Source organism: Hyperoodon ampullatus (assembly GCF_949752795.1).
Source record: "Hyperoodon ampullatus genome assembly, chromosome: 6".
Lineage (NCBI taxonomy): Eukaryota > Metazoa > Chordata > Mammalia > Artiodactyla > Ziphiidae > Hyperoodon > Hyperoodon ampullatus.
In genome coordinates this window covers 40435697-40451550 of record NC_136919.1, presented here as the reverse complement: position 1 = coordinate 40451550, position 15854 = coordinate 40435697, and the positions used below count along the sequence as shown (strand labels likewise).

The 15854-nt window shown below is 47.5% G+C and overlaps 1 protein-coding gene across 1 annotated transcript in view; it reads right to left on the bottom strand.

Moving 5' to 3' along the window:
• Positions 1-1423: 1423 nt before the first annotated feature.
• Positions 1424-15854, bottom strand: part of FANCC (FA complementation group C) — a gene marked incomplete at both ends in the record, with an annotated part of 187923 nt that continues 173492 nt past the window's right edge. The window contains 3 exons of the mRNA XM_079706296.1: positions 1424-1567; positions 7117-7323; positions 11237-11417. Of these exons, the coding sequence (XP_079562422.1) occupies positions 1424-1567; positions 7117-7323; positions 11237-11417 (532 nt within the window). The remainder of the gene's footprint in view (positions 1568-7116; positions 7324-11236; positions 11418-15854) is intronic.

Sequence of the window (15854 nt, the reverse complement as noted above, 5' to 3'; positions counted from 1 at the left end):
GGACTCACTCGACAAACAGATCATACACAAAAGAGCAAAAGAATAAACCTGAAAGGAAAAAACTGATGTGAAATAAAATTAATGTTGGCGTCACCAATTCTTTTTTATTTTTTTAAAATAAATTTACTTATTTATTTTTGGCTCCGTTGGGTCTTCTTTGCTGCACGCAGGCTTTCTCTAGTTGCGGTGAGCGGGGGCTACCCTTCGTTGCAGTGCGCTGGCTTCTCTTGTTGCGAAGCACGGGCTCTAGGTGCGTGGGCTCAGTAGTTGTGGCACACCCGCTTAGCTGCTCTGTGGCATGTGGGATCTTCCCGGACCGGGGCTCGAACCCGTGTCCCCTGCATTGGCAGGCAGATTCTTTTTTTTTTTTTTTTTTTTTTTTGCGGTACGCGGGCCTCTCACTGTTGTGGCCTCTCCCATTGCGGAGCACAGGCTCCGGATGCGCAGGCTCAGCAGCCATGGCTCACGGGCCCAGCCGCTCCACAGTATGTGGGATCTTCCCGGACCGGGACACGAACCCGTGTCCTGCATTGGCAGGCGGACTCTCAACCACTGTGCCACCAGGGAAGCCCGGCAGGCAGATTCTTAACCACTGTGCCACCAGGGAACCCCCCCAACTCTTTATTAAAAGTTTCCAATTTCCATTTTAGTTAATAGAGAACTGACACATAATCTCTTCCAATGTTTCTAGTACACATCCTGTACCCTCCCCTGTCAGCCACCTTTGAGGTAATATGAGCTCTTTTAGTAACAGCCAGTGCTTAGCCAGTATAAAGCAAAAAGCCCCAAAGCTGGCTTTATTTCATTGCTAAGCAGTGTTGCTCCCCCGTCACCACTACTTGCTACTGGGCTTGGGTGGGCTCTGCTCAGGGGGCATGGGAGGGAAACTTGAGGGATCCTGACTATCCTGGATGAAGAACGTCTTAGGGGAGCAAGAGAGTATCCCGGTGGATAAGACGAAATACCAGTAACAATTACAGGACTTCTTAAAAAAGAGATCTGTGGAAAACGGCTAAGTTACTTTCTAAATTATCAGTGGTTCGTGACCAATTTCTTGGTCCAAAGAGTTTGAAACATCCAAATAATAGTTGTGCATCTTGGTTTGATATGGGGGGGGGGCGGGGAAGGAAATAAAAATCTGTTCTCCCATCCAAGCCTTTCCTTGAGTGATTCTCTAATCGACATCCGGGCTGAACAGGCACAGGGAATGCTGAACCATAATCCCGTCATTAGTGAGTAAATCTCACTGAATTCAGGCTAAAGCACCTGACTTCTCATTTTGTAAAATATGTACTACCAGATCTTGCCAAGATGTTTAAGGCTCATTCTTGCAACTCAAAGAGGGAATGCATTCGACAAACGGAGGCCATAAGAAGCAGCCCCACCATTTCATCGCGTAGCCTCCCTGGTTAACTGGCCTGGGCTAGGCTTGCCCACGCAGCTCTGCAAGGAGCTCTCTGGCCAGTTTTCTCGACCTAGGGGCTTCCACACAAAGATGGTCCCATCTGTACAAGGTCTGGTCCAGAAAGCCAATAATCTCGTGCATTATCGCATCAGTCTGAGCCATCTGCAGTGAGGACAGAAGAGAAGGCAAATTAAAACACTTTCCAGACAGATTCATCTCTTCGTCCAGTGGACCAACTGTAACCATCCTGTCCCCAAAAAGCACCTGCATTCCTATCAGCTCCAAAGGGCTCTTGTTTTGTCTTCAAGGTGATGAGCAAAGCGAATGCGTTCTCAGAGGTGGGCCATCTAGTGAGCAGAGCCATTTCCTAATGCTGGCCCTCTCAGACCCACAACGGCTACAGACAAATGCTGTTTCTTGGAACACCCATCACAAGCTTTGGGGTTATTTGCCGTGGGGAGCAGGGGCCAATGAGCATGCTGTGGCTTGACTTCCTGCCAAAGGCTCACACCACTATGAGAACTGGAAAATGCTGAAAGGAGAGCGCCACCTGTTCTTACACTAACAGCTTTATAAATGGCGTTCGTGGGCTAGCGGCAGGCCCACTTGTTTGTTAATAGGCACCTAAGGTTTTAACACTTGATTCTCAAGGGAAGCAGGAAACACAGGAACTGTCAGTTCTGCTAAATACAGCCTTCGCTGTTGGTACTCATAAAGGGAGGATGAGAATCTAACGATTTATCTGCGTGGAGAAGTTACTGTGATTTTTTTTAGACACAAGCATATTGAGAACCTCTGTTTTTGAGAGTAGTCCACATATTCATTTTTTTTTCTTTTAACTATGGAACGCTTCACGAATTTGCATGTCATCCTTGCACAGGGGCCATGCGAGTTGTCTGTGTCCTTCCAGTTTTAGTCTATGTGCTGCCAAAGTGAGCACCACATGTTCGTTTTTCATGTGTGAGTCAGATATTTAAGTAGCCTGAGTAGCCCAAGGTCAGCTCCTCCTCTGTGTCCACACTGGGCCCTTCTGGTAGGGTGACCAGCCACCCTGGTGCAGCCGGGACTCTCCTAGGGCCCAGGACATCCTTTAATCCCAGGCCACCTCTGGCCATGAGTCAAGGCAGACTCTCTGCAGCACGGGTACTGAGTGAGTGGCAGCGGGGGACGCCCTGGGCCCCCTGGACAGCACTGGTGCTCCCCGGCCATTACTGGCAGTGGCCCAAGCTGAGAGGGCTCTGCTGGGGTCAGGGGGCAGGCTGCCAGCCTGGGTGGGGTTCACTGTGGCTCTTGGTGTCTACAGAATCCTCTCTTGGTTTTACTCAGAAGTCACAGATGCTGTAGATGACTTTACGGATGAAACAACATGAGCTTCCCTGGGGCACCTTAGAAGAGTTAATTTACTACCTCAGACCCGAGTGGGGGGAAGATTGCCTCCCGCTCCAGTGCCCAGGGACCACGGGGGCTCCTCGGAGCCGGACGCGGGGCAGCGGTGCCATCACTGACCCTCTTTACAAGCCACCTCAATGCCCATGTTCCACTCTAGGTCTCCGGTCACGTACAAACCCCGCCTCACCGCCTCTGAGGGAGGGGAAGCCGCGTCCTGCAGGGCTCAGCTGAGGGCATCCTTGTGGAGGTCAGATTCATTTTGAGCTCAGCAATTACATAACTGAACTCTATATTTCAGATTCTGGCTAACTTTTGGCTGTTGTTGCTGTGGTCCAGCAACAGAAGACAGAAGGAGAGGGGGAGAGAAACGTGAACTCAGGGCAGGACGAGGGGCAGGAGGAATCCGGGCGCCAGGCAGGCTGCTTGCGCCTCATCCTCGTCCTGGAGGCTCAAGGAGGAGAGAGCGGAGCTGGTCAAGCAGGCGCAGGGGCGGAGGAGCAGCACGCGGGTGGGAGGGGCAGGGGCCCCGATGGGGGGATTCAGTGGAGACTCAGAAGCTGCGCCCTGGGGCCCGTGCGGGAGCCTGAGGAAGTGGGGGAGCGTGCTGTGGCCGAGGTTGGGGTGTGAGGCCAGGAGAGGAGGAAGGAGGAAGGTGAGCCGATGGCACAAGGGGCAGCTCAGAGGAGGATCGAAGGCCGCAAAGAGACAGGGCTCAGACGCGCAGCCTAGAGCGAGCACGGCTCTCCAGAGCGGAGGGCAAGACGAGAGGGCCGAGACCAGGACCCGGGCCCAGAAGCTGGCCCTGCTCCCGCCTCTCTGAGTTCACATCAAAGCCAGGCCAGGGCTAGGGTCCTGAGGGTGGTGATGCCAAAGCCCCTGAAAGAGAAAGGCCGTCCACCTGCTCCTGGCCAAGCAGACCTGGCCCAGGGCTCTTCCCAGGCTGCTCACGGAGGGAGGCCCCAAGGAACCCACGAGGGGCTGGCACTGGGTGGACCCCTTCCACCTGTCCTGTTTGTAGCTGCTCTTGCCGGGCTGCCTTCAACCGATTGTGTGGCCACTGCAGGAAACCTTCGAGTTAGGAAGGCCGGTATGTTTGTTAGTTAAAACAGTTTCTGAACATCTGCAAAGACAGCGCCCAGGAGGCGCTCTCAGCTGTGACGGGCTCCGAGGTGCCCGGGAGGCCAGCACCCACCTCCTAAGGAGCCGGTGCGGGAAGAGAAAACACCGAGCTTCATCCTTTAGTTAATCTTTTTTGCAGCTGAGCTGACTTCTGAACGTGAATGAAGGCGCCGGGGTTTTCCGAGTTGCCCCAGGCTCAGGTGTAGACTGGCAGCGCTGATGCGTGGCTGCAGGTGAGCTGTTCTGTGGCGATGGGGCTCCGGCATCGGCGGCAATCCTGAGCTTCGTGACACGACCCAGATCCTGAGCCCCAGCAGCCAGTCTGTGGGTGAGACCTGAGAGCGGTCCATTGGGAACCTGGACAGTCTCCCCAGAATGGAGGGAAATGTGATTGCAATACAGAAGCAGAGACCTGCGTGTCTCTGAGGCGCTTTCTCTGGGTTACCTTCTCTCACACCCTATGTGCTGGGCCGGCCGTGGTCTCCTTGGCCTGCTCTCCACTCTCAGGGTGACAGGACAGCAGAGGAGCAGGACGGTGCAGGCTCAGGGAGGAGGGGCAGCCGGGTCTGAGCAGGCTCCATGGGCTGAGGCCCCTCCCACAGGCGTCCAGGGCCTGGGCAGGAAGTCAGAGGTCAGGCAACAAAAATGCCACCAGCACCTGCATGATTCAGAAGTGTCTGCCTTTGACTTTGAAAATAACTTTCAATTTTAGAAGAGGTTTAGATTTATAGTTTGACCCAAAAGAAAATACTGAGAAATCCCATATCCCCTACACTCAGTTTTCCTGTTAACATCTTACATTAGTATAGTACATTTGTCAGAATTAATGAACCGATATTAATATGTTTTATTAACCTTATCTTTAGGTCAGACTTTATTCTGATTTCCTCAGTTTTTCCCTAATGTCCTTCTGTTCCAGGATTCCATCCAAGACACCACATTACATTTAGTCATCATCCCTCCTTAGGCTCTTCTTGGCTGTGACAGTTTCTCAGACTTTCCTGTTTTTGATGACCTTGACAGTCCTAAGGAGGACTGGTCAGGTTTTATTTATTTATTTTTTTTGTGCGGTACGCGGGCCTCTCACTGTTGTGGCCTCTCCCGTTGCGGAGCACAGGCTCCGGACGCGCAGGCTCAGCGGCCATGGCTCACGGGCCCAGCTGCTCCGCGGCATGTGGGATCTTCCCGGACCGGGGCACGAACCCGTGTCCCCTGCATCGGCAGGTGGACTCCCAACCACTGCGCCACCAGGAAAGCCCTGGTCAGGTATTTTTGTCAAATGTCCTTCAGCTGGGGTTTTTGTCAACTGTTTTTTCAAAATTAGACTGGGGTTATAGGTTTGGGATAGGAAGGCCACAGAAGTAAAGTGCCATGTTCATCACTTCATATCAACATGACTTATCCCTGCTGATGCTGACCTTGATCACCTGGCTGAGGTAGTGGCCAAAACGTGACTATTATAATTTACACTTGGCCAGAGAAAAAGTTGGTTGATACCAAGTTCTACAGATATGAGGACATTATTTAACTCTCACCTATGTAGTTCCCCTCCCCAAATGGATTTGGAGGTAAGTGAGATGTGCATTTTATAAAAGCACACGATAGATCATTGTGCTGGGGCGGGCCCTGAGGAGATGGCACCCAGCAGGTGACAAGCAAGTCCTCCTCTGCTCTCGGCCACACCTAGGCTCTGGGAGGTCTTCTGTCTGAGCCCGAGAGGGCGGACTGACAGGCTGGCTGCGTGGTCTGCCCACCCCACACATGTTGTTCTCCTAGGACCAAGGAGAACCTTGTGGGCACTGGTTACTGAGGCTCTTGGCAGTCCCACTGGTCACTGGGACTTTCTTCACGTTCACATTCAAACAGAGCCTGCCCTGGAGGGGAGCGGGAGGGGGCCTCTGGGTACTGGGAACATTCCTTTCTTGATTTGGTTGCTGGCTGCATGGGTGTTTTTGGTTTGCAAAAATTCATCAAGCTATACCTTTCTGTATATACCTTATATGACAATAAAAAGTAAAAACAAAAACATAAAAAAACCTAACTCCAAGAACCAGCACGTTGTTTTTTTTTTTTGAGATGAGCTCATAACATAAAATTTGCTATTTTAACCACTTTTATATGTACAATTCAGTGGCATCAAGTACATTCACAATGCTGTACAACCACCACTACTATCCATTTCCAAAACTTTTTCACTATCCCAAACAGGAACTCTGCACCACTCCCCAGCCCCTAATAACCTCTATTCTACTTTCTGTCTTCTTTTCCATTTTGTTTGGCTTGGTTTATAGTGTATGTCCTCGTGAGTATGGAGCGGTACCTCATTGTGGTTTTGACTGCATTTCCCTAAGAGCTAATGATGTTGAACATTTTATTCATATGCTTATTGGCCATTTGTACATCTTCTTTGGAGAGATGTCTAAAATTCACTGCCAGTTTTTGAACTGGGTTGTTTTACTGTTGTTGAGCTGTACAAATTCCTTTTATAGCCTAAACACTAAACATTAAACCCCTATCAGATACGTGATTTCCAAATATTTTCAAGTATAAATTCGAAATTTTTCTCCCATTTCAAGATTTGTCTTTTCACCTTCTAGATAGTGTCCTTTGATTTGCAAAGGTTTTTATTTTGATGAAATCCAATGTATTTTTTCTTTTGTTGCCTGTGCTTTTAGTGTCATTATTTAAAGAAATCATTGCTAAGTCCCATGCCATAAGCGGTGCTCACGTTTGACTTGGACCGTAAAGAACCCCTCAGGTCAGCTGGGCTTCCAGAAGGAGCTCTTTGTAATTAGCAAACTTTAAAAAAAAATATCAAATGAAATTCTTTGAGCCACTGCAGTGACCATATTCTCACTGAAGTCTTGTTTCTCTTCATGAGGAGGAAGAGTCATGAACTGTAACTGAAAGACGACAGCCTGGGGAGACCGGAGATGAGCTTTCACCGTGGGCCCTGGCAGCGAGCTGTGTGACCTGGGAGAAGTCCACTCCCTTGTCTGAGCCTCCCTTCCCTCTCCTGTGCCACGCAGGTGTCGCATAGGGCAGGCTTTGGGTCTGGCCCAGCTGTCCCCTCCCGGCCTGTCCAGCCACGTTTGGACAGCATCTGGTACCCACACTGTTCAAAGGCTGGGTCCTTGGGTGATAACCCACCTTTTCCCTGGGATGAGAATGAGAACCAGGATGCCAGAAAAGGGGAGACTTACGAGCGTGATGACTTCCTGGGCAATCGCGTGGCCTCCGGGAGCCCAGAGCAGGAAGTTCAGGAGGAGGCGCCTGATCAGCTGCTGACAGGCAGGCGGTCTGGAGGCTCCCTCTCCGCCCTTTCCAGCTGCTGCCTGCAGATCCCTGGCAGAGAGGGTTGGACTCCTGAGCAGCTTCATGAGGCAGCTGAGCACTGCCTTCACCTCCACCTGGGAAGTATAATTTCAAAGGGAAGAGATTAGGGAAGAGTCGGGACACACAGGTTGTAGGATGACTCAGTTCTCTGAAGCAACCCCCAGAAACAGGAGAGGACTGGCGCCCGAGGGAGGGTGGATGGGGTGGACCATGTCAGAGTTTACACACTGCGCCACACAAACCCAAATGGCGTAATGGAAATTTCTTGACTTTCTTTCGTCCTGCTCACTAAGCAGCCAGGGCATCATGCCAGGAATCGACCTTTTTTTGTATGAAAGGAAATGGAGAAAAGTCCTCAGCAGAATGTAGTCAGATTTTTATATTGTGGGAAAAAGAACAAAAGGCTCCTTGAAGACTTGCTCACTATCACAGCCACAGGTCAATTAAAGCTCAGTGCTCGGACCTCCGCGGAGCCAATGTGCTGATAAGAGTGAGGTCTGACAAAGCGAGAGAGAGGCATGGACATATATACAGTACCAAACGTAAGGTAGATAGCTAGTGGGAAGCAGCCGCATAGCACAGGGAGATCAGCTCGGTGCTTTGTGACCGCCTGGAGGGGTGGGATAGGGAGGGTGGGAGGGAGGGAGACGCAAGAGGGAAGAGACATGGGAACATATGTATATGTATAACTGATTCACTTTGTTATAAAGCAAAAACTAACACACCACTGTAAAGCAATTATACTCCAATAAAGATGTAAAAGAAAAAAGAATAAGGTTTGCCTTTTTGCCACCTTCGGCGGGGAGGAAGCGTGTGCGTGCACACACACACACACACACACACACGTACCACACTGGTTTGGTTTAGACACTGGGACACTGTTCATACATGTTTAAAGCTCAAGCAGAGGTCACAAGTCTGTGGAATCCACATAATAATAGTGGCTGTTATAAGTCTGTGGGTTGTTTTTGCATAAAAAATATTTATTTCATGCTGAGATTTCTGTTTGCTCTAAGAATGGTACATCAAGTTGTGACTTGGGAAACAGTAAAAACTGAAAGCTGTAGATCCAAAATGCCACATGGAACTCATGAAGAGCTATGTTCCCTCATTTTCAAAAGAATACTTAGGCCTACTCTGAAAATTCCCATGACCAATTTTATGGATTTTGTGTGAGTCGTTTTTTTCCCTGAAGTTAAGGCTTCATTCAATGAAGTCTGTCATAAGCTCCAGTACACTAGCAGTGCTGTGTGAGCGACTCCAACCACAAGGCAAGACCGTGAGAAACTGCACCCCAGGGCCCTTCCATGCAGGAGGGCAGCGTCCCTCACCCCCTCTTCTCTTGCCCGGGACCAGCCTGCCCTCGTCTGACAGCGTCTACGGGGGCCCACGGCTGTCCTGCGTCTAGGTAGGTCTGCAAAAATGTCAGGGTTTAGGAAGCAATGCCTCCGTATCCATTTTCTTCCTGACTGGCATTTGATTTTCTCCTCTCGTCCAATAGTCCCTGAGGCTTGTCTTCTTTTCTCTTTCACTGCAGGCCGTCTTTCCCTTCAAATACCTTCCTCAATGCCCAAAACTTTAATGCTTTCTAAAAATCTTTTCAGGAGAAAAATATACGCTTTCTTTCCTAAGTATTAAGTTTTATCCTGCATTATGAAAATTTATATATGCTCACTGTAAAACATTTGAACAAAAAAGTAAAAAGAAAAATAATCAAAATGACTATAACTCCAGTATCCAAAGAGACTCATTGAAAGTGAGGTTTACATCCTTATCTTTTTTCTATGCATTGTGAACACAGCACTCACTATACATAAAGGTATTCTAGAGTTTTCACAGTTCACTGTAAGCAATTTACCATTATCTATAGCACATTTTCTTTGATAACATGATTTTTCATGGTAGAATGCTATTCTGTGGTTGTAATACACCACAATTTATTTAGCCGATATCCTTACTATTGAAATGTAGGCCATTTTCAGTTATTGCCGTTACAAACAATGCTGCAATGATCTTGTACATAAATCTTTATACGGCTCTCTAACTACTTCCTTAGGATAATTCCTAGAAGTAGAATGATAGGGTTAAAGAGTATGAACCCTCACCTAATTCTTAAGAGTATACAAACATAGTTTTTGTCTTTTATCATGATTTAATTCAAAGTCAGCAAAAGGAGATGAACACTGGCTGGCAGAGAACATGGTTTGCAGAGTGGAGCGGTCTCTGAGCCGGCGTACACGTCCCAGGCAGGAATGGCTGCTCTTTGCCCCACCCCCTCCCAATCCTGCACCTCAAGGATGCCCAGCAGAGGTGACGGTTCCAGTCACAGAACGCTGCTGCGTACAGTCCGGTACCCTGATTTAATTATGCCTTTCAAGGCAAAGGCACAGATATTGTCAAGCTCAGTCAAATCTTACAATAATCATGCTTTCAAAGACAGTTCACAGTTTGTCAAGTCATCCAACAGACCATCAAAGGTCAGGAGAGCGAGAAGTATGCACTATTAGTTAAACTAGGAAAACTGGGCCCCATTTGCTCCCCGGGATGCCGCACAAACTGGTGCCTCAGGTTGAACACCGAGAAGGAAGAGGAAGGAAACAGACGTACTGGCACTAAACTACTCTGAGTGAGCTCATCTGTTTTTATCCAGGCTGCCAAAGCACCCCCTGAGTAAGAACTAGGCATAAGTTTTATTTAAAAAAAAAAAAAAGGACCAACTTAACTAGTAGAAAGATAGGCCAATGCAGAACTCTCTAGAAAATAAACCTTATTGGACAATTTATTTCTCTACACTTCAAAAGTAATCTGTGAGCTTCTATGATCGATTTGGAATTTAACATATAACCTACCAATTTAGCTTATACAGAATCAAATATAAAGTATATATAAAAAGGCTTCAGAAATCATTAGTGCTTCATACATTTTAATTATTATTAAAACTAAGATAACGAAAAATTAGGATTCTCTTCAATTAGTTTAATGTGATATTTTAAAAGGGAAAAAATAGGCTTTCTTTTTCATCAGATAGCAATTCTGAGATACATGTTAATTTCTTTAAAAATGTTCTATTTTTGATCCAAAATCATCACCAAATTTCAACTTTTTAAAATCCCAACTCTTTTCTTTCTCCTGCCATATAACATGCTTTTAAACAAGTAAAATATACAGCCATATCTGAACTAGTCTCTGTTTTTTTCAAACAGAAAACATCAAGCAAATAGGAGCACTGCTCTCTACATAAAGAAACCTGCTCCCTTTAATTATTAAAATCAGCAAAAAGCGCTGGCAGTTGAACTTTTAAAAACCAGCAAATAAATGTTTGCAAGGAAGGCGCAAATGCCTTTAATCAAAACATTGCTCCTGTAATTATTATATCCCACACAAAATAACAACTGTCTTTGCCACAGACAGCTAGCCACTCCTGTACTTTGCTGCTCTGTTATTTAGGAAATGACCAAGTCCTTTTCCAGAAGCTAAGTGGTTAATATCATGTGATTACTTTTCTAAGAGTTCTAAACAAAGCCAGTACTGTGAGGATCTATTGACTGATCCAAGAAAGGAGTTAAGTCAAGACGGAAGCAGACAGTGCCAGGCCACTGATCAGAAAGAGGACGATGCTCCTCAGAAGAGCGGTCAGACCCTGCATGGCATCCCCTGGAGGGAGCGGCCCCAGGGCCAGGCGCGCCTGTGAAGCATGACAGAGTGGCAGTGACCAAGAAGAGATAAAATGACCCAGGGATGGAAGGGTTGCGCCTCATCTCCTCGGTGCCTCCCGGGACAGCAGGCAGCGCCTGGCCACCAGTCCACTCCTGAGGGCAGGAAAACACCTCGACCACAGGCCCAGCTCCCACTCACTCGTCCAGGCGGATGTCTGCATGTACCTGCCGAGGTGCCTGGGGGTCAGTGAAAGCCAAACCCACTGCAGGGCCCCTTCTAGCCCCTAAGAGACTGATCCTGAGGCGGCACACCATAGGCCTGGCCACCCACCATGATCTGTGCTCTCTGCTGATGCTCAGCTCCTGGACCACAGCTGAAAGCCAGGAGCCACAGCAGGGCCTCTGGAGCTTCAGCCTCAGCTTCCGACGTCAGTAACTGCTCAGCCGCCATATCAGCCCATCCTCCAAAGTGAACGAACAAAAACCAGCTCTCAAAGGGGCCTCCGTAGGACCTGGAACAGAACCAAAACACATGGCAGCCGGGCAACTCGATTTCTTTTTCCTTTAGGTTCTTAAAGCAACTTAACGTTCGTGAATGGTTGGCTTCAATTGTTCTTATCCACTGAAGTACAACTTTCAAGGAATACGAGTTAGCTTCAGAAAAAGAGCTCACAGTGCTGCCCTGAACCTGTCACAGGACTTTCAACCGCATGCCTCTCAAAACCTCATGTGCCCTGAGGACCTCAGACATTTAAATCTTTAAATCAAGGTCATCCAGGGACACTGAGTGAGCACAGGCCTTCAAGAAAGGAAGGTTTTGGCCCATGATCATCAAGAACGATGCAAGATGAGAACCTGCAGGCCCACCTCTCTGCCTTCTGTGTGGCCTGCACAGCTGGGCTGCTGTGGAGAGTGGGGCCCCTCAGCCACCAGGCAGCCACCCAGGTAGCCCCGAGCAAGAAACAGGGGGGCTCCCTGGGGTCCAGACGGAGACCAGAGAAGGGACGCAGGCCGAAACACGTGCTATTCCTTTTCTCACAAGGCAAAAGATTCTGGTCAGTATTTTGGCAATTATGAATTTTTAATGAGCTGTATATTGTACTCTTTCCTGTCATCAAGTATACATCAATGCTGAAAAGGTAAAGCTTTTGTGAAGCTATCCTTTTGTCACAGAGGGAACCGGGAGTTGCAATAAAGGGTAGACTCTGCTTAAGGTAAGGACCCACTGATTTTGCATAGTGACAGTCCTAGCAGTTTAACATCTCCCTTGGGAGAAATGGAGCAGGACTGGCCGGAGATTAACATAGAGCAGAACTTTCCTTCTGAACTGGGGAAGCGCCTAGAACAGGAAAGCTCTGAGTCCCTCTGCAGCGCTCCGTCTTTGCTGGATCTGGGTGCGTGGTCCCCTGCTTGGCCCGTGGAATCCCCAAGCCAGCGCCGTTCCCACCTCTCCTAGTCACTGCTCTCCTCCTGTTCAAGTCCTCCCTGAAAACAAGTGATTAAATGTTCTGAAATCTAACTTGCAAAACAATGACAGAAAAGGAAGGAGGAGGAGCATTAGTCTTACTCCCTTGTCCCCACAAGAGGGAGAGCTGATGCTCCAGGGGCCACATGAGCAGTGGGCTGGGTTATGTCTCAGAAGCAAGGAACCAGCTCCACGGGGTCTCCCTCCTGCAGGCCTCACGGATGAGTGAGCTGAGCAAGGGCTCCCCCATGATCGCTGCCCCCACATGGGCATCCCTCCTGGATCACGGCTCAAGGCCTGGTCATTCTGCCTCTCTTCCTCTAGCAGCCGAGTGTGCAATGCAGTCTCATGGGGCTGGCTGAGAAGGTGCCTAAAGCTGTTCACAGACCCCTCCCCGCAGGTGGCCCTGAAGCCTAGTTGAGGCAGATCTGGGTTAGGCAGGAGCCCTAAGAGGTTTGGGGTCTAGGCCCTGCTCTTCAACAGAGACAACCAGAAGGGGTGTGTATGGGGCTGCCAGGGTATGGCAGGTCATTCATATGGCCAATCCTCTGATCCCCACTTGGCTGACAGTTCTGTCTGTCTCCTCTACTGTTAAGAGTTTGGGGGCAGGGTTGGGGAGGGAGGCTGTGTAAGTGAGTAACTGGCACCCAAACCTGCATCAGTGATGATGAACAGAAGAGCACCAGCCGTAGTATGTGATGGCTCAGTAATGAGATTATAGAGAATTTCAAGAAGGAAAAGCAGCAACAAATAAAGACAGTATTAGTAGGCTAGTATAGACAATGAATAAAATATGTATACTCTAAAAGCAAAGAAGTTGAAGAGGAAGCCGAAGGTACTATGTTACAAAGAACTTAGCAAAGCCTAAATGTGAATGCTTCTAGGGAAATAACACATGTAAGAGGGTACCTAATATCATAATGTTAGAAATTACTTTATGTTAGAATGGATTTTCTAATTTTAGACAAATATTTATTACAAGGAGGAGGAAAAGAAACATTTCATCCTACTGTGCAGGAGAAGTTTAGAATTTCCTTCCCTAGAGAGGAGGTAGAGAAGACCGAAGGGCCCAGAGAGGTGCCCTTCTCGTTCTGCAGGCCAGGGGTTGCAGCATGTGAGCACTGCTTTTTCCCTAAGGTCTATTATTTTTATTGTTATGCTTGTACATTTCAAAGCCTAACACTAGCCATTACTCAGAACAGTTTCTATGCCAGCTATTTACACATGCAGCCTATTCATTCTGAGCTGCTCGAAGTGCTTCCTCCACTTCTTACTCAGCAGTGTGCTCACCTGTTTGGGGATGGAAACAGACCAATACAGCCATACCTCATTTTACTGCACTTCACAGGTAATTGTGTTTTTTCACAGACTGAAGGTCGTGGCAACCCTGCGTCAAGCAAGTCTATTGGCTTCATTTTTCCAAGAGCATTTGCTCGCTTCCTGTCTCTGTGTACATTTTGGTGATTCTCACAATATTTCAAACTTTTCCATTATATTTGTCATGGTGATCTGTGATCAGTGATGTTCCTTGTTACTACTGTAATTGTTCTGGGGTGCCATCAACTGTGCCAATATACAATGATGAACTTAATCGATAAATGTGTGTGTTCTGACTGTCCTACCAATTGTCCGTTTTCTCTCCTCCTTGGGCCTCCGTAGGAGACACAACAATATTGAAATTAGGCCAGTTAATAACCCTACAACAGCCTCTAACTGTTCAAGTGAAAGGAAGAGTGGCGCATCTCTTACTTTAAATCAGAAGCTAGAAATTTTAAAGCTTGGTGAGGAAGGCACATCTAAAGCTGAGATGCGCTGAAAGCTAAGCTTCTTGTGCCAAACAGTTAGCCAAGGTGTGAATGCAAAGGAAATGTTCTTGAAGGGAATTAAAAGTGCTACTACAGTGAACACATGAATGACAAGAAAGCAAAACAGTCATTGCTGATATGAAGAAAGTTGTAGTGGTCTGGATAAAAGATCAAACAAGCCACAACATTCTCTTAAGCCAAAGCCTAATCCAGATCAAGGCCCTAACTCTCTTCAATTCTGTGAGGGCTGAGAGAGGTAAGGAAGCTACCGAAGAAAAGTCTGAAGCTAGCACAGGTTGGCTCATGAGGTTTAAGGAAAGAAACCATCTCCATATGTAAAAGTGAAAGATGAAGCAGCAAGTGCTGGTGTAGAAGCTGCAGCAAGTTATCTGGAAGATCTAGCAAGATAATTAATGAAGGTGGCTACACTAAACAACAGATTTTCAATGTAGATGAAATAGCTTTATATTGGAAGAAGATGCCATCTAGGACTTTCATAGCTAGAGAGGAGAAGTCAATGCCTGGCTTCAAAGCTTCAAAGGACAGACCAACTCTCTTGTTAGGGACAAATGTAGTTGGTGACTTTACATTGAAGTCAATTCTTATTTACCATTCTGAAAATCTTAGGGCCCTTTTAAAAATCTACTGTGCCTGTGCTCTATTAATAGAACAACAAAGGCTGGATGACAGCACATCTATTTACAATATGTTTTACTGAATATTTTACGCCCACCGCTGAGATCTACTGCTCAGAAAAAAAAAATCCTTTCAAAATATTACTGCTCATTGACAATGCACCTGGTCACCCAAGAGCTCTGATGGAGATGTACAGTGAGATTAATGTTGTTTTCATGCCTGCTAACACAACAGCCATTCTGCAGCCCATAAATCAAAGAGTAATTTCGACTTTCAACTCTTACTATTTAAGAAATACATTCCTCTGAGGGATCTGGGCAAAGTAAACTGAAAATCTTCTGCAAAGGATTCACCTTTCTAGATGCCATTAAGCACAGTTGTGACTCATGGGAAGAGGTCAAAATATCAACATTAACAGGAGTTTGGAAGAAGTTGATTCCAATCCTCATGGACGACTTTGAGGGGTTCAAGACTTCAGTGGAGGAAGTAACTGCAGATGAGGCAGAAACAGCAAGAAAACTAGAGCTAGAAGTGGAGCCTGAAGATGTGACTGAATTGCTGCAATCTCATGTGGAGCCTCAAGATGTGACTGAATTGCTGCAATCTCATGATAAAATTTTAATGGACAAGGAGTTGCTTCTTATGGATGAACAAAGAAAGTAGTTTCTTTTTTTTTTTTTTTTTTTTTTGTGGTATGTGGGCCTCTCACTGTTGTGGCCTTTCCCGTTGCGGAGCACAGGCTCCGGACGCGCAGGCTCAGCGGCCATAGCTCACGGGCCCAGCCGCTCCGCGGCACGTGGGATCCTCCCAGACCGGGGCACGAACCCGCGTCCCCTGCATCGGCAGGCGGACTCTCAACCTCTGCGCCACCAGGGAAGCCCAGAAAGTAGTTTCTTGAGATGAAACCTACTCCTGGTGAATCTGCTGTGAGACTGTTGAAATGACAACACAGGGTTTAGAGTATTACATAAACTTAGTTGATAAAGCAGTGACAGGGTTTAGTAGTTCTGCTGTGGGTAAAATGCTATCAAACAGCACTGCAT